At 52.2% G+C, this 20,801-nt stretch overlaps 9 protein-coding genes across 9 annotated transcripts; 4 read left to right on the plus strand and 5 right to left on the minus strand.

Annotated features, from left to right (window-relative positions):
• Positions 1-3: 3 nt before the first annotated feature.
• BO95DRAFT_252038 (uncharacterized protein) lies at positions 4-550 on the plus strand. Its single transcript, XM_025581440.1, has one exon. The coding sequence runs from the start codon at positions 72-74 to the stop codon at positions 372-374; it is 303 nt and encodes a 100-aa protein (XP_025438618.1). The 5' UTR covers positions 4-71; the 3' UTR covers positions 375-550.
• Positions 551-889: 339 nt separating this feature from the next.
• BO95DRAFT_371727 (ATP-dependent metallopeptidase FtsH/Yme1/Tma family protein) lies at positions 890-3,859 on the minus strand (the record flags this gene model as incomplete). The annotated part of the gene is made up of 3 exons (XM_025582972.1): positions 890-1,680; positions 1,735-3,054; positions 3,268-3,859. The coding sequence occupies 3 exons, from the start codon at positions 3,857-3,859 to the stop codon at positions 890-892; spliced, it is 2,703 nt and encodes a 900-aa protein (XP_025438619.1).
• A 574-nt stretch (positions 3,860-4,433) lies between these two features.
• BO95DRAFT_446386 (ribosomal eL24 family protein) lies at positions 4,434-5,585 on the minus strand. Its single transcript, XM_025587367.1, has 3 exons — positions 5,435-5,585; positions 5,256-5,357; positions 4,434-5,184 (listed from the first exon to the last, which is right to left on the minus strand). The coding sequence occupies exons 1-3, from the start codon at positions 5,437-5,439 to the stop codon at positions 4,725-4,727; spliced, it is 567 nt and encodes a 188-aa protein (XP_025438620.1). The 5' UTR covers positions 5,440-5,585; the 3' UTR covers positions 4,434-4,724.
• A 138-nt stretch (positions 5,586-5,723) lies between these two features.
• Positions 5,724-6,549, plus strand: pam18 (putative mitochondrial DnaJ chaperone (Tim14)). The gene is made up of 4 exons (XM_025587368.1): positions 5,724-5,842; positions 5,910-5,983; positions 6,040-6,093; positions 6,160-6,549. Exons 1-4 carry the CDS (start codon positions 5,795-5,797, stop codon positions 6,296-6,298), a joined length of 315 nt encoding a protein of 104 aa, XP_025438621.1. The 5' UTR covers positions 5,724-5,794; the 3' UTR covers positions 6,299-6,549.
• Positions 6,550-8,076: 1,527 nt separating this feature from the next.
• On the plus strand, positions 8,077-11,138 carry atrR (transcription factor atrR; the record flags this gene model as incomplete). The annotated part of the gene is made up of 7 exons (XM_025582974.1): positions 8,077-8,277; positions 8,351-8,478; positions 8,545-8,921; positions 8,981-9,477; positions 9,527-9,702; positions 9,753-10,316; positions 10,370-11,138. 7 exons carry the CDS (start codon positions 8,077-8,079, stop codon positions 11,136-11,138), a joined length of 2,712 nt encoding a protein of 903 aa, XP_025438622.1.
• Positions 11,139-12,768: 1,630 nt separating this feature from the next.
• On the plus strand, positions 12,769-15,349 carry BO95DRAFT_467277 (GPI ethanolamine phosphate transferase 1; the record flags this gene model as incomplete). Its single annotated transcript, XM_025589276.1, has 5 exons — positions 12,769-12,970; positions 13,026-14,044; positions 14,095-14,282; positions 14,346-14,588; positions 14,677-15,349. 5 exons carry the CDS (start codon positions 12,769-12,771, stop codon positions 15,347-15,349), a joined length of 2,325 nt encoding a protein of 774 aa, XP_025438623.1.
• Positions 15,350-16,079: 730 nt separating this feature from the next.
• Positions 16,080-16,765, minus strand: BO95DRAFT_446392 (uncharacterized protein). The gene is made up of 2 exons (XM_025587369.1): positions 16,518-16,765; positions 16,080-16,419 (listed from the first exon to the last, which is right to left on the minus strand). Exons 1-2 carry the CDS (start codon positions 16,731-16,733, stop codon positions 16,237-16,239), a joined length of 399 nt encoding a protein of 132 aa, XP_025438624.1. The 5' UTR covers positions 16,734-16,765; the 3' UTR covers positions 16,080-16,236.
• A 1,010-nt stretch (positions 16,766-17,775) lies between these two features.
• BO95DRAFT_252181 (uncharacterized protein) lies at positions 17,776-18,338 on the minus strand. Its single transcript, XM_025581442.1, has one exon. It carries the CDS (start codon positions 18,177-18,179, stop codon positions 17,877-17,879), a length of 303 nt encoding a protein of 100 aa, XP_025438625.1. The 5' UTR covers positions 18,180-18,338; the 3' UTR covers positions 17,776-17,876.
• Positions 18,339-20,497, minus strand: BO95DRAFT_252180 (putative C2H2 finger domain protein). Its single transcript, XM_025581441.1, has 3 exons — positions 20,184-20,497; positions 19,496-20,055; positions 18,339-19,335 (listed from the first exon to the last, which is right to left on the minus strand). The coding sequence occupies exons 1-3, from the start codon at positions 20,196-20,198 to the stop codon at positions 18,498-18,500; spliced, it is 1,413 nt and encodes a 470-aa protein (XP_025438626.1). The 5' UTR covers positions 20,199-20,497; the 3' UTR covers positions 18,339-18,497.
• Between the last annotated feature and the right edge of the window lie 304 nt (positions 20,498-20,801).

Consider the following 20,801-nt stretch of genomic DNA (forward strand, 5'->3'; position numbering starts at 1 on the left):
TTCCCATTTCTATCTGTGAACAGTACGATACCGCAATTGTTAGTCGAGGAGAGATGCATTGAACCTGTCATATGGTCCCTTGGCTATCCTTGGGGCTCTCTCATTCTCATTTCCCGTGTCGTGGCCTGCTATTTCCAGGCAGAATGCACGTTGGCTGCAGGACATTGCCTGCGGTGCTACTTCTATGGTATAAGGCAAGCATTGGGTGTGAACTCGTCCTGCACCACTGTTTCCTTTTCCTTTCTCTTTTTCTTTTAGCACGGGAGCAGAAGTCGGTGGCTGTGACTTGGTGTTTCATTATGAGTCACACCGCCAGATCTCCGGATCCATTGCACCAATATATTACGATTCAGATTTGTATCAAACAAAGCTAACAGTGTACTGATCATCTACTATACATACATACACAACACGACACATCATACACGAGACACATCCCCATTGCTCATCCGAGGAAGGGCATCCACCAGCGTGGTGAGGAAGAGGGAAAGCAATCTAGACAGGGTCACTGCAGTACCAGATGGAGGTAGGGTAGAAAGGTTGGAAGTAGAGGGGGCGTAGCGTGCGCTGGGTGTAGAAAGCATGACGCTTGGTATTTATGGGCGTGGCCGACCACTGTTGATACAGGAGGGAAGAGGTAGATTTGAAGGAGTGTGGGATGCATTGAGCCCCCTCCAGAAAACGATTTGAGAGAAGATTGAAAAGAGATGCTCCGTGACTGGAAAATCAAGAAAAATAGATACAAGACCTAAACAAGATGGAAGGAATCGAAAAAGAAAAAAAGAAAAAAGAAAAGCGATGTATGTTCCCCTCATCAGCCATGAAAGTATTCCCTGCTCCAAATAGACACACAAATAGAAAAGACGAGATAAGAAACCCGGCGATGGGTTTATGGTGGGAGTGGCGTTGAGTCACGTCCATCCTTTCCTTTGGCGCTGTCGTCCGTCTGGGTCGGTTCGGGGGGAGCAATCGTGGCGCCAGAGCGACCATCGAAGTACTTGGCAAACTCGCCAGAGTCGGGCCATTCCCGCGGCCCCAAAAGACGAATCATATCGTCTCGGCTGAGAACTTCTTTGGCCAGAAGTTCTTCGGCCACGATGCCGATTTCCTTCTTCTTCGCCTCAAGGAGGTCGCGGCATTGCTTGTGTGCCTTGGCAATGATTGAACGGACTTCCATGTCAATATTGCGCGCCGTTTCTTCCGAGAAAGGCTTGTGCATCTGCGATTGAGGGTCCTCCTCGTAGAAGATATAACGAAGACTGGGAGACATGCCATACTTGGTCACCATGGCGGTGGCCATCCTGGTTACTTTGTTGAAATCGTCACTGGCGCCAGTGGTGATGGTATCGAAGTGCAATTCTTCGCTGACACGGCCACCAAGCGTCATGGCCATACGGTCCAGCATCTGCTTCTCGTTCATCAAGTAGGTATCACCGTTGGAAGGTAAGTACTGAGCGTAGCCCAAGGCTCCCTGACCACGGGGGATGATAGAAACCTTGAGAAGAGGATCGGCCCAACGGAAGTACCAGCCACAGATAGCATGTCCAGCCTCATGGTATGCAACTGTACGCTTTTCCTCGGGAGAGAGTACGAGTGATTTCTTTTCCAGGCCACCGATCACACGCTCGATCGCCTGCTCGAAGTGCTTCATGGTAATGCTCTCCGCATTTTCACGGGCCGCTGCACGTAAAAGTTAGCATTGCGTCTAGCATAAAGAGATGGGTGGAGACAAACCAACGAGTGCCGCTTCGTTCACACAGTTCGCGATGTCAGCACCTGCAAATCCAGGGGTCAAGGCCGCAAGTCGTCCTTTCAAGTACTCGATGTCCTCATTGGTCACGATTTTTTTCAGGTAGACAGCAAAGATCTGCTTGCGACCATCCATGGTAGGTCGGTCGATGGAAATATGTCGGTCGAATCGACCGGGACGCATCAAAGCCTTGTCCAAAATGTCGGGTCGGTTCGTACCAGCCAACACGACCACTTGATCGGAAGTGTTGAAACCATCCATTTCGGTGAGAATTTGGTTCAGAGTACTCTCGCGCTCATCATTTCCACCACCCATGTGATTCTTTGAACGCGACTTGCCGATCGCGTCGATCTCATCGATAAAGATGATGCAGGGAGTGTTTTTACGGGCATTGGCAAAGAGGTCACGCACACGCGAAGGACCGACACCAACAAACATTTCGACGAATTCAGAGCCGCTGACGCTGAAGAAGGGAACACCAGACTCACCAGCAGTAGCCTTGGCAAGCAAGGTCTTACCTGTACCAGGAGGGCCCGATAGAATAGCACCGCGAGGAATCTTGGCTCCCAGTTTTTGAAACTTCTTAGGGTTCTTCAAAAAGCTAACGAACTCCATGATCTCCACTTTCGCTTCGTCCATGCCAGCCACATCGGAGAACTTGATTTTGATGTCCGACTCGTGGTTGAACCGTTTAGCCCGACTTTTGCCAATGCCGAAAATACCGCTCTGGCCACCTCCGCCGCCTGCACGTCTCGACAGGAAAAAGAGACCGCCGAGAAGAAGGACCGTAGGAGCAAAAGACAGAAGTGTAGCTGCCAATGGAACCTCCTCAGAATATTGAACGGGAATTCGCTCCGCGCTTGGAATACCGAGTTCCTCCTGCGCTGCATCAAGTTTCCGTTCAAAGCTGTCGACAGAACCGATGCTGAAGAAATAGTAGAAGCTGCCATTCTGAGCAGGCGAGCCGGGATATACGCTGGCAACCGCATCACGATCCAGATAAACTCGCACTCGGTTGTTGTTGATCACAACTAGCTTCTCCACCAAGCCCTTCTCGAGGAAATCCGCTCTAAACTCCTGCCAAGTGATATCCTGTTTGTTCTCCGAAGGGAACAGGCTGGTATAAAACCAGAAGAAGACGAGGGAACCGATCAAGATTGACGGGACATCAAGCTTGATCTCGCTGAACTTGGGTGGCTCGCCATTGGGCTGTCCTTTCCCGTCTTTCTGCTGTTGTCCTTTCCCAGATGCCGCCCGGGCTTCTGCTCGTCTTTTCCTGAGATCATCCAGATGTTTCTTCATTTCTTGAATGTCCGCCTTCGTGTGTTTGCTGGGGTCTGTGTGATCCCTTAAAAACTCGTTCTGCTTGTCCTGCACCTCTTTCTCCATGGCTTCAAGGTCCGCCTTCGGGTATTTGGTGGGATCGTCTCCCCACTTTCTTTTGAACGCCTCCCGCACGGCTTTGACCTCTGCTTCAAAGGCCTCAACTTCCTCCAAAAACTTCTGGTGCCGAGGACTAGGAGACTCAGGATCTTCTTTGCCATTGGTAGCTTTCTGTGAAGATCCCTTGTTGGCGTCTAAAGATTGTTCTTGCTTATACACCTCATTCATGTCATATATATTGCTCACGTCCCTGGCGAATTTAATGAATTTCATCACGGACGGAGTCTTCCCTTGGACAACTTGTTCCATGTAAGACCTCATGTCTGGATTCAAGCCGCAGACCATGCACTTTTGTCGCATCTCCTCCACCATCGATTTAGCCGGCTCGAAATCCATCCGTGTCTTCATCTCCTCGACGAACCGATTGAGCAGCTGCTCGTCTTCGGGTGTGATGGCATACTGGGGGGTGTTCTTCGCCTTGGCATTGCCAGATTGACCATTTGTGCCCTCCGTCTTCTTGTTCTGGCCATTCCCGTTCGCTGGCGGCTTCGAGCCGTTGTCGCCGGGCTGCTGCGTGGCGTATGTGCGCGCTCGTTGCGCGAGGATCAGGGCCGAGACGCGGGATTGGGGGGCATGCACGGTGAGCGGTCCGGCGCGGAAGACGCTGTCGGCTACTCTCCTCGAGTACCGGGCGAGGTTGCCTGGCCGTCGAAGCAAGGAAGCCATGATTGTGAGGGGGAGGTGAAGGGTATCGAAGGCCCGGGAGGGCGACTAGTTTTAGATGGGTGGCGCGATAGAGCGTACGTGGTTTTTGATCTACTCGGATATCAATGGCACAGGTAGACCAGTAGTTGCCGTGTAAGGCTCGTTTCCAGAAGCACGAGGTGTAGAGGAGAAAAGAAAAGGTGGTGGCGGGGAGGGGGGCGGAGGGAGAGGGGAAGCTCTTTAGATGGAGCTGATTTCGTGCCGGAACGAACGATCGTCTTCCCGCCGAAGAGGTCATCTCGCTCGGTCGTTTTTCGCCGTTCCGTTGAATCAGCTGAGTCATCAGGCTCCCACCGCCTTTCTGCATTAGTGATTGAGGACCGGCCAGAATCCTTAGGAATCTGGTGGACTCCGTCATGGACATGTTGGTTCTGGATACGTTGTAGTCTTAGACACCGCTGCGGCTTGGAAACACTGTTATTGGTCTTGGATACTTCTGAGGACCAGAGTTTTGCTTAGAATAAGATTTCAGAGTCGGACATTGATTGTTTAGTTAAGATCTAGAACACATCCAGCATAAGCAAATCGCGACCACAGCCAATCTACTGTCTTTCACCAAAGACTTTATCTGATGCTCGGAGCCACTGCTGCTGGACGAGTCGACAAATTTATCAATATCTCTATATGATTAGGCCCATATAATGACAGCGAAAGAAATATAACAAGTGGACATGAAAGTTCATGACACAAGAGAAACCACTGGGATACTTTTTGACAAAGCAAAATGCTTAACATTGAACAAAACCCAACTCCATTCATAACCGCAAGGTATCGAACCCGACCGGGCAGCCGGGGAGAAAGAAACGTAAGAACCCAAAAAGACCCTTTAGTCGAGATCCATTTCCTCCTGCGTAGTTCCGTCGACCAAGACTCTGGTCCTCTTTCCTGTTCTGATGCGCTCCTCGCCGTGGAGTCTGGTCTTGCCCGTGTCCAGAGCGGCCAGCTGGCCCTCCTCGCGCTCGCGCAGCTCCTTGCGGATGAGGTGCTCGCCCGAGGCCACCACCTTGCGGTCCTCCTCGCGCTTGCGGTCCCGCGCAAGCTTGCCCGCCAACCGACGCTTGGTGAAGACCCGCTCTCTGCGCTGTCGGATCTCCTCCACTCTCTCCATGGCCTTGATGGTAGCGGCCACCAGGTTCCTGTCGTACTTGACGGGGACGTTGCGCTTCTTGGCGAACTGGGACAGGACGAGGGAGGAGTCGACGATCATCTCCTTGCCCTTGGCGGCACGACCGACCTTGGTCCACTTCACACGTCTCGGTTGTCGCTTAGCCTTGAAGTTCTGGTGGGTAATGGGGATGTCAGTTTCGTTCTTGAGATGATGGCACCACGAAAGCGTGAGGGGAAAGAGGGGACTTATCATTTGCTCCTGCAGAAACGGAACGCCTTGGCGTCATTGCGGACGAACTGAATACCCTTGCTAGGGTAGACCGGGCGAGAGCAGAAGTGGCAGGTTTCGACTCTATCGGTGTTGTTCGTCAGAAAAAAAAATGGCCACAGCAGTAGCGATAACGATACTCAAGATAAAGGCAAACTCACCTCATGATGGGCTATTTTATCGCGTGGAAAGGTCCAACGGCGACTGTGTAATAATGACGGTAGTAAAAAAGTACTGTCGCAAAGTACCGCTGGAAAATGAATGAACAGAAGCCGCAGTGAACCTCCTGAATCCCACCGTCGTGTCGAGAAGATATCTGATGTCCAGGACAGGAACCGCCATTCAAAAAATTGAGAAGCGTGGAGCAGCCGGCACTAAACCCAAACGGGGGATGCGGCGCGGCTCCGATTTTTTATCTGGACTGCGGCGGCTTCTCCTTCCCCAACGTCACAACTTCGAGATCCCTTTTGCGCCTCCCCCAAGCAACTCATTTTCCGGATCATCTTCGCTATTGCTGCAAGATGTCTGCTTTTCTCTACGGTGTTGGTATTGCTACCGCTGCCTTTCTGGTACGTCTGAAGTGGATTCTGAGTGGTTGTGGATTGTCAGTGGGCTAACCTTCTCTTACTCGGTCAGGGTCGCGCAGGCTATGTCGCTCTTCAACGGTCTAGAGGCGGTATGAACGCGGCGGGCAAGGCATTCTACAAGGGGTAAGCTGGCTTGGCTTCTGTGGTTGGGCAAGGACAGAGTACTAATTGATATCAAGAGGATTTGAACCTCGGATGAACCGTCGCGAAGCGTCTTTGATCCTGGAACTCCCGTACGTCGAAGCTTTCCAGACTACCACATACTGAATGGCAAAGATCTTGTCTAACGAACTGTCTAGGGAACGCACTTTGAACAAGGACAAGGTTCGCAAGAAGCACCGTCAACTTATGCTGCTCAACCACCCCGATCGTGGTGGCAGCCCCTACTTGGCCACCAAGATCAACGAGGCCAAGGAGTTCCTCGACAAGCAGCTTTAAATTCTCTTTTCGACCGGAGAGTCTTCAGCGAAGCATTTCCATGCCGTGAAAGACGATAGGGTACATTTACGTATCGACCATTGTACAAGAGTTTCTTCTTTGGGTGCGCATAGCGAGGCGTTGGTGGAAATTTTCTGATCCCGGGAATACATCCCTTGGGCACGCTCCTGATGGGAGACCTGTATTTACACTACTACTGTATACCGATGAGATCGCCACTCTTGAATGTATAGCTATGATTTATTGGCACACATGTGGTTTGGAGCCTAGGCTGAAGCGTTGACGAGTAGCTCTGCATGTGCTCGTCGTATGCCTGTCGTATAATTATATAGACCTCGCTGATCCACCTTGTGTGACATGTGATAGGTCTAAGTAATGGTAGACCAGGACAACCTGGGATGTTTGAGCCTCTAATCATGAGATGAGGTCTGTACAGAGTCAACTGCCAAGCTGAGCCAGGGATATTGCAGGTTAACAGGTGTCAACAGGTGTCAACAGGTGTCAACATTCAAACAACAACTCAGTATGCAGAACGGCAGAAACGCATGGATGGATAAATAATTTAGTCATAGAGAAAGGGAGAAAGTGGAACGGCCACTGGCAGGCAGGCAGGCAGGCAAGCGGGCAGTCAAGCGGGCAGTCAAGCGGGCAGTCAAGCGGGCCATGGCAGCCAAGGCCGGGAGTCACAGCTTCTGTATGGAGGGAGCACCTAAGTTAGTCTGTAGGAAAGGTAAAAAGCGGGCTCGGACGGAGAGAAGGCCTTCCATCTTCCGTTACCCACGGAGATTCGGGGTTAACGACTTCCGTCCGTTCTCGTATTCGGACACCCTCATCGAAGCTTGATGCCAGATGATACGATCAGACTCTCATGACAAGATGAAGATCAAAGGAGCTAATGCGGAGTACTAACACCAGGCTGCCGTCATTATTCTCTAACTAACTGTTGGACTAAAGACGTATATGGCAAACAATAACATATGTGGCAGTGGATTAGAGATAGCAAGCTATCTCCGTCCGGATGCAATAATAATCTGTAAGCTTGTGTCTCAACTCTCTTTTTTTTAACTCTCCCTCTGGTCTGTCTGTCAGCTCTCGGATCAGATTTGAGAATTGATCCGGTCCCATTATTGCTTCGATCCCACAATAATCAACTCAGTCAAGCTGTCGTCCTTGACTGTCCTCCACCCCTGAATATTCTCTTCCCCTATCATTCTTTCATATCTGGATCCTTTCCTCTCTCCTCTCCTCTCCTTTATCAGGCAGTCCGAAAAGAGAGAAGGGAAAAAGTAGCCCGAGTCGCCACGTGCTTGCAACTTATCGGGGAAAGGAAGTTAAGGGAAGCAAGCAAGCACTGCAGTCAGTGTGGATTACTCAATCCACCCTCAGTCTGTCTGTTCCATCCGCTAACCAAAACTAATTCATTCCTCCCCCGACCGACTTCATCATTGTTCTTCTTCCTGTCCTTAGGGTCCCGTTTCTTTTTTAACTTTATATTTTCTTTTCCCTTCAACTCCGCCGCTTTCTTGACTCGGTGGATGCGCAATTCTTCATCGAAACTGGTTACTCGATCGGCTCACCCTAGTCATTCCTTATCGTGAATAATCAACGGTTGGCTTGCATCTGCATTCCATTGACGTCGTCGCCGGGAAAAGTAACCCCGCATTCAGCCCATTCTCGACTCGACTCAAATCATACCCGCTCGGCCTAGAAACTCCACTCCGTCATAGAGATTCTCCTTATACATTCGGGAACCTTTTCCTGTCTTCGCTCCCATCGCAATGGATGGCATCGGGGAAGGCCCCGACGGCATGGGCTTCGATATGCCCATGCTCATGAACCAGCAGCAGCAGTTCTTCGGCGGCTATCCTCACGACACTTCGCCGATCCCCTCCGCGCATCATAATGCGGCGTTCCAGGATGATACCGCAATGGGCATGGGTGATGATAGCAATGACGCCAAGAGAAGGAGAATCGCAAGGGTGAGTCGCTGATCGTGTGGTTTGACGTTACTGGGTCGTCGGGTCGGCGATGGGCTGATCGTGCTTCATACAGGCTTGCGATATGTGCCGAAAGAAGAAAATCAAATGCGATGGCAAGATGCCCAAGTGTTCCCACTGCATCAATTACAAGACCGATTGTGTCTTTACCCAGGTAGAGAAAAAGCGAAATCCACCTAAAGGGTGAGCGCTCCTCGCCCGGCTGTGCTATTGTGGTCGGTTCCGCGCTAACAACTTGGGGTCATGCAGTGCCAAATACATCGAAGGCTTGGAAAATCGATTAGGGAGGATGGAATCGCTACTACGCCTTTCGGGCCTGCTGTCAGAGGAGGATGGAGGAAAGACTGACCTTGGGACCTTAGAACGACGTCTTGCCGATCGATCTCTGGCGAACGGTGGTCTGAGTCTACCCAGAAGCCCAGGAAAATTCAATGCCTCCAACTCCAACAGCCAGTCTCAACAGGCCTCCTCGCATCACTCTACCCCTCGGGTCGAATCACAGTCAAGTCCGCACACAGCTCCCACGTCTCCGGAGTCGCCGAAGGAATCTGAAAATGAAGTCGAAGGTCTGTCGGATATGATGTGTTCGCTTGTGACGAATAACTGTGGAGAAACAAGATACATTGGTCAGTACATGCATCAATATCAGATGGCCCAGAAATGCAAAGCTGACCTGCTATAACAGGATCGTCGTCGGGATTCTCGATATTCTCACCGAAAGGCATACAATGGGTGAACGAGAAAACAGGCGACTCGTCATTTCAGGACATGATTTCCTCCGCATACATCGATGACAACAAGTGGATGTATTGGAAGCCTGAGATCTTCAGCGATATATTCGCCCGTCGAGTCTTCAAGCCGCTGCCTCCTAAAGAAGAGGCTATGTCCCTCTTCCAGGACTTCTTCGCCAACTTCAATTGCATGTTTCCGCTTTTTCACGAACCAACTTTCATGCATCTAGTAGAGCGGCAATACTCTCGGGATCCGTACGAAGGCTCCGGCTGGTGGGCTAGCATCAACGTCGTGCTGGCAATCGCGCACCGAATCCGGGTCATGAATAATCTGGTGCCACAAGAGGAAGACAAGAAGGCGTGGCTTTACCTGAAAAACGCAATGGCCGTTCTAACTGAGCTCACGATGCGGAACACGGATCTGCTGAGCGTCCAGGCCTTGCTGGGAATGGTAAGTGGTCTTCGTTGAGTGCTGCTATAGATTGTTGACACGGTCCCAGTCACTCTTCTTGCAAGGTACCCCCAACCCACAACCATCTTTCTTCCTTGTCGCGGCAGCGATTCGGCTGTCCCACAGCATAGGGTTGCATAAGCGCGGCTCGGGGTTCGGTTTGAATCCCGTAGAAGTCGAACAACGAAAGCGGGTGTTCTGGATTGCTTATTTGCTGGATAAAGAGTAAGCCGAGCCCTTCTCCTTTGCACTGCGTTCGCTGACCTCCGACCCAGTTTATGTCTCCGTTCCGGCCGTCCACCAGTTCAGGACGATGATGACATGAACGTCGAATTACCGAGTGAAGACCCCCCTGACAATATTGGCAATGTGCCACTGTCAGATGGAAAGAGCAAGTTCAACCTCTTCAGGTCGATGTGTCGTTTTGCTACGATTGGGAGTCGAGTATACAAGCGACTATATTCGGCGAAGGCATCGAAACAGTCGGATGGGGAATTGCTGAATACGATTGGAGAGCTTGACAAAGAACTCGAAGAGTGGAAGGACAGCATACCACTTGACTTCCGCCCCGAGAACGAGATCAAAGCAACTCATACCCCGTTGATCCTGCATGTTGTCGTTCTCCACTTTGCTTATTACAACTGCTTGACAACGATCCACCGAATGTCTGTTCATCATGGGTACTGGACAAGCCGTCTTTCCAACTATGCCATCCAAGGCCTCAATGCCAGGCCCTTGAATCCAAGGGTATTCTTGTCAGCAGTCCTTTGCGTGACCGCTGCTCGAGCGTCCATCAATCTCATCAAATATATACCGCAAGGCGACTTTGCATGTGTCTGGTCAGTACACATCTTGTTGAGCTGCACGATTGTCTGCTAACAGGCCCCTCTAGGTTGATACTATATTATCCGGTCTCCGCATTGGTCACCCTGTTCGCTAATATCCTCCAAAATCCCAACGATGCACGAGCGCGTTCTGATGTGAAGCTGATGAATGTGGTGGTCAATTTCCTGTCGACGCTGGTATCCGATGAATCAAACGGAAGCATCAAACGCATGCTCACTCTCTGTGGCGAATTTGAACGGATCGCGCAGGTAGTCCTCGACAAGGCTGAGAGGGAGTCTCACTCGAAGAAAAAGCGCAAGGCCACTTCCGATGATCCTAAGAACGCGCAACAGCCACAACCATCTAATACAACCCAATCCCCAACGACCCCCGCCACCAGAGCATCAGATGCGCCTTCCTCGGCCAGAACCGCAGTACCCCTTGCATCGTCTTCGTTCCCGACGGCTCAGAATAATCATCCCACGGGCAACTCACCCACTGCAGCACGCAACTTCGTTCCCGACCAAGCCTTCTCTGCAGCCGGTGGCGGTCTTCCCCCGAATCTTCAGGAAACTATACATAGCCTTACAAACCTGGGCCCCGACTTTGAAATGCTCAGCCCACACAACCTGGACGGCGTGCGATTTGGCGAGCAGCCACCCTTTCCGACGGCCGCTGCCGACAACCCCCTTTCATCCTTCCAGCAACCCTTCGTACCACAAGATCTGTGGCAGATGCCGATGACCATCGAATGGGATTGGGCCGACATGTCGAACAATTTTCCGGTCTTTGGTGACACCAGCGGCCCCAGTGGCGGGCCTCCGAACGAGTCATGATGCTATGTACACGACAAACACGGGGCGAACTGGTCACACAAAGGACGGGAGAGGGGGCGGTATGGGTACATGCATGCATAACGACTACTTCTGATTTGTTCTCTGTCTCATTTTACTTCAACCTTCCATTCATCACATACGGGAGTTCCACGGAGTTGCGAGGGGCTAGGCCGAACCTGATCCGAGGCTGCTTTAAGGGGAGGGGTGCGGGATATTATGCTTCTTGAAGGGTTTAGCGTTTATTATTATTTTTTTCTATCTATTCCCCCCTTACCCATCCACCCACCCACAAAAAGTCCCATCATATACTTCATTACTTCGTTTGATACCTCTCCACTAATCAGATTCATTTGGTTGTCTCTCTCAAAACACTTTGACCTTGAAGTCTCGTGTCCATTTTTGGGGCCGAGATGTGAGACAAAATGCCGGCATAATTTCTTTTTTCCTTCTGGACCGTGTCTTGAAACTCTTGTGAACATACATGGTTTTGTACTTAACAACAACCCTCTCTTTCTTGTTCTTAGGGGAACTTGTGATTGCTTGTGTACTAGAAGTGTATGACTTGAAGATTTCGATGTAAAGATCAGCAGTCGCCCAATGCAGATACCGTCATATTTATGGGGATAGCACGTCGATTTCCTGGATTATTGCCATCCGGTGCTGCGCCGCCTGTCCATGCTCAATTCTGAATACAATATGGTATAGTCAGTAGTTCGATGATCCGGCTGTTGTATTGTCCTATACCGTCATACAGGAGGTATACAGAAGGCATGGCACGGGCCAGTGACCCCGGTATTGATGCACGCTAAATCCTGACCGGAAGGTACCCGCGTCGATCCGTTCCGGCCGGAGTCGAGATCGATGTGGAACCTCCCCTCCGTCTGTCTTGTTTAGCAGAGGGAATCCGGTCTATCAGCTCTTGGATAGCGCATCGCTGCAGTATGCTCGACGGTGGACCGACTGATAACACCTTTGAGACCATTTATGGGAGTTACGAAGACGGTACTGCAAGAATGCAAGACTCACGAGGTAGAATGTTGAACGCATGCTGCCCTGTTTGATTGAGGCGCTGCCACTTCGTCGGAAACGAAAATGTTTCCTGATGCTTCTGAGAAGACTGTATCCCAAGTCTAGGCAAGTCTCCTATCTATATATTATCGGTTACAGAGTTGTGGAGGTGATATGGGGGAGACGAACGTCTTACATCGCCGAGGTGTGTATGTACCGTACGTACAGTGAGCTCATCTCAAAACACCAAGTCGAGAACAGACCTAAAACTTATGGACCAAGAGGATTCCATAATCTTCAGTTGTCATACGAGTAGTAGTACGTCTATGACTTCAAATACCTAGTCTTGTAGTTCCAAGCGTATCAACAGTTCAAAATATATAAGAGTAGTTACATAGCGATGTCGATATTTTCTCCTTTGTATGCCGAACCCCTGCGCGGCCCGGAATAGCGCCATCTTGACTACCACTAGCTTTAGGCGCCAGTGAACTTACCGATTCCGTTCATCGGGTCACGTGGTGTCTACCAGGTCCGTCGCCTTTCTCTGTTTCAACACAATGAAAGCAATGCCGAATGAATTATTCCCGGATATCGATCACTTCTTCTGTCAATGTGGACAGACATGGCACGGTTAAAACGCTCGCAGTTTCTGGGAATCGCAGTTGTTTTCCACTTGCTCTATGTCTATTCAATCTTCGACATTTACTTTGTGAGCCCCGTTGTCGGGGGCATGAAGGCCCACCGCGTCCAGGCTTCTCCTCCTGCTCAACGCGTCGTGCTTTTTGTCGGCAGGGGAGATCATCCCCATTTCTCTCTCTCCTTCAGTATCTTGTGGACAGTCGATGGTTCTAGTTCTATGAAATGGTGGCTGAACACCAGCTGACGGTCTCCGCGCGGACAAGACCTTTCAACAGTTCCCCGACCCGTCCCCAGACGCCCCTACAGATGGGTCGGCCCAGGTACCACGCCACTTGGCTCCCTTTCTGCGCTCACGAGTATTGGAGCATGGTACCTTCGGAGTGTCTCATACCCGAGTACCCACCGAGTCGCGCCCAGGCCATGTGGCCCTTCTCGCGGGCCTCTACGAAGACGTCTCCGCCGTAACCACGGGCTGGAAGCTGAACCCAGTGGGCTTCGACAGCGTGCTGAACCGCAGCCGACATGCGTGGAGCTGGGGCAGTCCCGACATCCTGCCGATGTTTGCGCAGGGGGCCGCACCGGGCCGCGTGGAGGTCGGACGCCTTCCGTTGCCTTATCTCGATGCGGACGAGTCCAGTCAGGCGGACGCGATGCTGGTCAATGCGCTGGAGGTCTTGGAGATGTACCGAGTTCGAGAAAGTCGTATGATAGCCTCGAAGCTCGGGTACGTGCCTTTTCCGGCACTCAGTCACGATCAAGATCCAAATCAAGAGGAACGAATTGCTCGCATCCGTACTGCGATTCGTCAGGGGCATCCTCAGGAAGCGATTCAAGGCTGTGAGGATCTGATCGACCTGTCTCTTCAGGGCTTGCGGTACCTACAGACCTATGATTGGCTCTTTCTTCGAGCTCTGATTAGCGTCGGATATCTAGGGTGGATGGCCTTCGCTCTTACGAACGCGCTCAGTCACTTTGACCTACCAAGTTCGGGTACTAGTCCCCAGCCAAGACGTTCTACTGTCCGCCTCATCGTGATGGGATTTGTCGGTCTTGCGCTTCTGGTGAAACTGTATTCGCAGAAGTCTCCGGTGCAATATTATGCGTACACTATATTCCCGGTCTTGTTCTGGGCTGAGGTATGGGCCCGTCAAGATACCTGGACCCAAGCCATTAGGGCACTTTCCAAGCGGATATCCGCCAGCAACGTGACTGCAGATGCGGCTGGTGTGATGCTCTTGGGCCTGCTTTTGGAGGCTATAGTAAGCTTCGGTACCCTGCTCGTGTGCACCTTATATTTACCTATCAACAGGTTCAAAGTTATTATGATCGTAGGATTTACACGCTCATCTACATTCTCGCCCTGTTCTGGCCCGCTATCTACGGTGTTGAATTCATCCGTGCCAATCGGCTCATATGTTTGGTGTGGGCAGTCCAATGTGGCTCTATGAGCATCTTCACCCTTCTTCCGGCCATGAAAACGGAGGATATTACTCTGATGTATGTTAAGCCCGGCTATATCGCATGCGGATCGAGACGACTGGCAACTAACATGTCGGATAGCACCCTGGGCGGGCTTCTCATGTTTTCCTGCGGTGTCTTTTATATCATCTTGGAGCCGACAATACTCCATCGAGCATCAGTAGAAAATGTGGTCGAGACTGACCGACTAGGAAGAATGCTCCTGATGTTCCAGGTCGGATTAGTACCGCTGGCTATATCCACGACGCGGTCCGCAGCGGCCTCCCTGCAGTCTCTGAGAAGGACTCTCTCGTCCAACTCAGATTCTAGGATGGATACTACTCGGTCAGTACACCACTCTTGAGGTATGACAACATTAACCGTACTGAACAGTGACGTCCTTTATCCTCCCGATCTTCGCTCTTCGGACCAGACGCCACCACATCTATCAACTAGTGGTCCTCTTCTTCACATTCGCCCCGCTATTCATAATCCTTACCATCTCCTACGAGGGCCTGTTTTACTGCTGTCTGAGCGGTACACTCTTCACCTGGGTGCAGCTGGAGTCCAAAGTCTTCGACTACCAGCGACAGCCCGCATCCCCATCTATCACCCAAGAAGCACCGCAATTCCGCCCCCTCCGCTTCTCCGACCTGCGCATTGCCCTGTTCTTCCTCTACCTGTTCCACTCCGCCTTCTTCAGCACCGGGAACCTCGCCTCGATCTCCTCCTTCTCGCTCGACGCCGTGCTGCGTCTCCTGCCCGTCTTCGATCCCTTCAGCCAGGGGGCCCTTCTGGTCCTCAAGATCCTGGCCCCCTTTGTGCTCGTCTCGGCGAACCTGGGGCTCTTGACCCGCGCGCTGCGCCTGCGGCCCGGGGCGCTCTTTGTGCTGGTCGTCGCCGCGAGTGACTATCTGACGCTGCGGTTTTTCTGGCGCGTGCGGGACGAGGGCTCGTGGTTGGAGATCGGAGAGAGTATTACGGTGTTTGTGCTGGCGTCGTTGCTCTGTGGGTTTGTGGCTGGGCTGGAGATGGTTGGGGAGGGGGTTGTGGGAGTCGCCGTGGGCACTGAGAAGAAGTACAAGCTTTCATGGGGGGTGTGTTAACATGGAGGCTCCCTGAACCCTCTCTTCGAGCCCAAGACCACTCATCCTATGCGTTTGACGCCTCGATATCTTTTTGATTCCGCAGTCACCACCAAAGCCACAGCTAGAATTAGAGTCAGCTTCTCTTATACATGAGTATATGAAACGGATCAATGCACGAAGGTATCCGGTGATCACCGACCGCCATACTTCCTGCAGCACCCTTCTAGGCAAGGATTGAGCTTTACCCGTTCATTCTGATGTGCGTTGACTTAGAGGGGAGGCCACCGCAACCCTACATCCGCAACAAGAGAGCTGCTCTCCATATCTCCTTCAACCCACAGACCACAAGTGAGACGCCAGCTCACAGAACAACAAGCGTACCAGCCCCCAGTCATTTCCTCCTCGTCCTCATCCTCATCCACATCCACATCCACATCCCCATCCCATCCCCCTCCTCATCTCCATCCAAACAAGGCGGCCCCAAACCCGCACCCCACCGATACTCCCTCCCCACCCCCATGCTCATCAAGCTCCACCGTATGCACACAAGTAAAATCCAGCGCCTCAACAGACTCGCGACACTGGCGCACAACATGCCCGCACCCATCATAGAAGACAATCAGAACCTTTCCCCGGCCTTAGCGCCTTCTCATCCAGAACATGCAGCCAACCCATCACTCGCGCCCAGTGGTAAGTAGTGTAGTCATGTTCAAAATCATACCCATCCCCCCCCCTCCTCAGCATCATCCCACCCAACACCCCTGCAGCGCCTCCCGCCACAAGCGATGATACACAGAAGCTACAGCACCCGCCAAAGACCCTTCGCCACTCCAACCCAAAACCACAGCACCCCACACCATTAAGAATCGGATCACCACCGAACTCACTGACGAGATGGGCCGCTATCACCGCGAAGTTTCATCGGTGGAAGGGTGGTAGGCCGTGCGCAGCCAGGGGATCAGGAACCCAACCCGTCCTTCTGCACCGGTCTGTCGGCGGGGAGCGTGCGCGGTCGAGGAGGGCTCGTTCGGTTGGGGTGAGCTTGGCGTGGTGGCTGCCGCCGCGTTGGCGAGGAGGGTTGTGTAGGGCTGTGCAGCATGGTTTGTTAGTTTGTGATACATGCTGTGTGGAGAGTTAACGTGCGGTGCATGCTCTATGTGAAAGTCAAGTCAGTTGGAGATGGTACCTGTTGTCCATCGACGCCAAGGGTGGTGTATTCGGCGAAGATGTGGGCGCGTTGGGCGGAGGGCGTGAGCGGGGAGGTGTGTTTCCATTGTTCCTGGTTGGGGGTGTTAGTTGGATTGACTCGGGAGTACCAGGTAGATATTCGAGAGGAGATGCGCAGAATAGCCAGGAGGAAGAGGTCGGTGGGGGAGACGAGGGGGTCTGTTGGGGGGGACATTGGGTTGTGGATTGTTACTGCATTTGAGAGGGGTGGTGGTGGTGGTGGAGAGTTCACATGCAACAGTTGAATCGAGCGAACGCTTTCGTGGTCGGTGATGGTCTACTGGGTTGTCGGTCAGCAGTGCTAATTGCAGATTCTGTCTTGGCGCTGGCAGTAACAGTATGCTATAACTATGCTGGACTGTTGATTTGAGGATTTTTTCTGGAGAAGGATCCAGAACCCTAACTTGACTAGATAACTTAGTAAACTTCAGTTACCCCGTGAGTTCGGTCGGTTTCCCCACGGCACAGTCAAGCCCAAAGCCTGAGGCCTGGGGCCAAGGTCGGGAGTACATATGAGTAGACTAGGGCTTCGAAGAGGCAGCTGTCGAGCACCTTGATACGTATGTGTTATTGCATTGATCACCACCGTATTCTTCCAGACGGGCCCCTCTGCGTCGGTTGCCTGGTTCGATCCACATTACTATGTCTGCGTGGAAACCATCCTACAGCTCCGCTCCGGGTCAACATCCCGTAACTGTATCCATTCGCAAATTTGAATAAGCGCCATATGATATACCCGTGCATATCCGTAGACCTCGGGTGCTACACTCAACGCATTTCGACGACCCTTGAGGGGATTCCACCCCCCAATCATGTCTAAGGGTAGCTGCCAGCGTTGCAGAAAGCTATTTGACTGTTTTAGCAAACGGGGTGCTTCTTACTTCCTTTCGCATTGAGTTTGACTTGAATCAGAAGACAATCGCCGGCCAGGCTCGAAGTTCCATCCACTGGGTGACTCGCAAAGGCGGAGGGGGACGGCGAGAAGAAACTGGATAAGACAGCTTTATCTTGGCTCGGGATACAGCTCGAATCACAAGCCCTAACTTGGACCAAAGCAGATAGGGGACCTCATTCGAATTCCACGGAAGCCCATTTCAGCAGTAAGTAGAGATCATACTGTGCCTACTACTCCCCTAGTCATGGCATCAATCAACAACCATTACACCTTCGGTAGGAACAAGCGCTAGTGACTATGTCTACAGGGCAACATCAATTCTAGTCAATTGACTCAACGAGGTTGGATTGATATAGTTCAGGTAAAATAAGATTTCCCTTTATACAGACAGAAAAGACGAAGCAGAACATGAACCAGTCCCAATCAGAACTGATTCGCCCCGCCCGATTCTTCCAGGTAAAATGAAATGGAGTCGGTCGATACCGTGAAACTCGACGACAAGAGATGAATAGCAGATGACCAGTCGCCGTTGGAGTGGCCGTGGATCGGGTTTGATTCACCCCGGATATTGATCAGACCAGAACACTTTCCGCCAAGTCTGAAGAATACAACAACCCAAATGCAAAAACTGCAGTACAAGATGCGTGTCTGCAGTCGCCTCGGAAAATTTCTCCCCGCATGGGCTAAGAGGTACAGTGGACAATGCACAAAGAACAAGAAAAACATATGAAATTGGTATAGGTGGAGTCAGTCAGTGGGTGTGCGGCAAGAGTGGTAGCGGCAGACAATCCAGTCACAGCCGGCGCTGGGGTTATACAGATAGATATAGAAAATCGGCGATACATGCGAAAGGGGTGTTCCAACTCCAACACGAGAAAATAGAATATCAACATTTACAAAAAGTCACGCAATCTCGTACATGTCATCAGGGTGATGTGGTGGATGGCTGTCAGTGCAGCGGTTCGGCGGGAAGATAGAAGATGGGAGATCGGATAGGAGAGCGATGGGTGAAAGGAGTGTGATGGCGGGTCATGAGGGTTGCATCTATTCTTCCATGCGGCCGAAGATGCCATCGTCATCGTCGTCTGCCTGGGCTGGCCGACTGCTGAAATCGACGTCGGCGTTGCGGGTTTGTCGCTTGGCACGGTCGGTTGCAGCACCACCCGTTCGGACTTCGCGCTCATCGGAGACCTTGTAAGACAGCGAAGGGTTATAAGATAGGGAGAGAAAGAGGTTGGAAGTGGTGTTCGAGAAGGCGGAGTTGGCAAGGCCTGCGTTGGACTGGTCTAAGCTGTGGCTTTGGCTGTCCGAGGGACTTCGTTGGTCGAGGAATCGAGTCGGGAGGGAAGGCACTGGAGGCACGCTAGGAGACAGCGGCACTGGCCCCATGCGAGGGGTGCCGAAATTGCAGAGGCCGATGGCGGCTGCCAGGTCAGCCTCGTCGTCCTCGTGCAACTTGGCTTCCGCAGTGGAGGGGCGAGTGTCAATGCTCGAGTGCCGCATGTGAGAAAATGCTGGGGATGCCCAGGGAGCGCTGCTCGTAAACGAGCTTGACGGGCCGGACTGATATGAGTGAGAGAAGAGACCCGAGGCATTGCTGACGCTGAATCGCTTGTCAGCCGTGGGTTCCATGGCCATGTCTTCATCGTCGTCATCGTCCTCGTCCATTGGGGGCGGGGTCGTCTCCGCGGAACTGAGACCCTCCCGCAGCTCCGACGAAGCGTCCGGTGAGGAGGATGAGATCTCCGAGTCGGCTTCAGCGCTCTCATCGGGATCCTGAGTCATGGTAACCAGCACAGAGGCGGCTTCCAGCAATTGCACCTGTTGGTGCTTGGAGATCAAAAGTTTCGACGTGATGGCCCACGCAGGGTCATGTTCCCACCTGTATTTCCAAGAAACGTCAATTTACTGCGATCCACCACGATGAAGAGAGAGTTGAAGGGAGCGGAATGGCCACGAAGGCGACCTTAGGCAGAGCCGACATGGCGCATTTGCTCCGGACCGAGCCCGATGGCCGGATGGCATGGGGGGAGGATACACACATATGCTTGGACAGGCAGCTGCCATGCTTATACCCTTTCCCGCAACGCTCGCAGCGAAGCTCGGCCATGGATCGCTTTCCCTCGGGTTTGACCAGGTGGGCACCTTCGCTGGCCCGGCGGTTGCGGTTCTTGGTGGTGACTGGCTTGGCTGCTGGGTTACTGGGATCCGAGGAATCTGGAACGGTGTTTTCGGAGATCGTTGCGGGGGGTACGATAGGGGTCGTCTGGGAAGGGGAGGTTTTGCGAGCGACCGGGGGCTCCTGGCTGGGGCTGTTCATGCTGCGAGACAGATAAGAGCCGAAGCCGGAGGGGGCTCCGACCGAGCTGGACTCCCAGCCTTTCCGACTCCCACGGCGGTGTGCGGGCATCGGAATTCCCATGGAATCGCCCGATTCTTTCAAGGATGCAGCGACCGCAGCAGCGGCCGCATTAGCAGCAGCGGCAGTGGTGACACTCTTGCGACGAGTCACCCGATGGTTGGCGTTGACCGCACCGAGCGAGATGGAATGGGAGTGGTGACGGGAGTTGGATTGAGGAAGAGGGCGAGAAAGGGACAATTCCTATTTTATGGAAGATCGGAGTTGTTAGTCGGACATATTGTCTGGGGGGTGGATTCAATAGCGCTGGTGGTCCGCAGAGCACGCCATCCACGGAGAAAGTCCAGGGAAAAGACAAGACAGCACGTTACCTTGAAGGAGGCCATGTTTAGTACGTGGACTGTCGGGCTGTCAATCCCGTGCAGTCCAGAGGTAGTAGTAATGATTAGCACCAGAAAGTGATTCTGGGTGATATGATTGAGCGGAGGTGGTGGAGGGATAGTAGTTGAGTAGTCGAGAAGTAGTGAGGAAGCGGGAGGTGGAGGGAGGAAAATGAGAAATAAATTGAAAGAGAAGTGAGGCAAAGAAATTCAGCTGGCGGGCAAAATCCAGGGATACGAGCGGCAGAGCAGGTACCTGTCAGGCTAACCACGAGCAAGGTTCAGGGCTAACCACAAGAGCGTGCGTGAGTGATTTAACGGGGCAATTGGGAGAGGAAGTCAATTGGGATGATTAGGAGGAAGATGGGAGTTAGGTGGAGAGAGTTGATGTAGAGAAGGGGAAGGGAGAGAGAGAGAAAGAGCAAGGAAGTGTTGTAGAAGAAGAGGAGAAAGAGGAAGAGGCAGAGAGGGGAAATTGCAAGTAAGGTTAAGAGGGGAAAGGGAGAGAGAGAGAGAGTAAGAGGGACAAAAAAGGGAAAAGGAAAAAATAATAAAAATAGTCCAAATAAAATAAAAGAGGAGATCAGAGTAAGTAAGTTAGTCAATCAA

This window comes from Aspergillus brunneoviolaceus, assembly GCF_003184695.1.
Source record: "Aspergillus brunneoviolaceus CBS 621.78 unplaced genomic scaffold BO95scaffold_70, whole genome shotgun sequence".
Taxonomy (NCBI): Eukaryota; Fungi; Ascomycota; class Eurotiomycetes; order Eurotiales; family Aspergillaceae; genus Aspergillus; species Aspergillus brunneoviolaceus.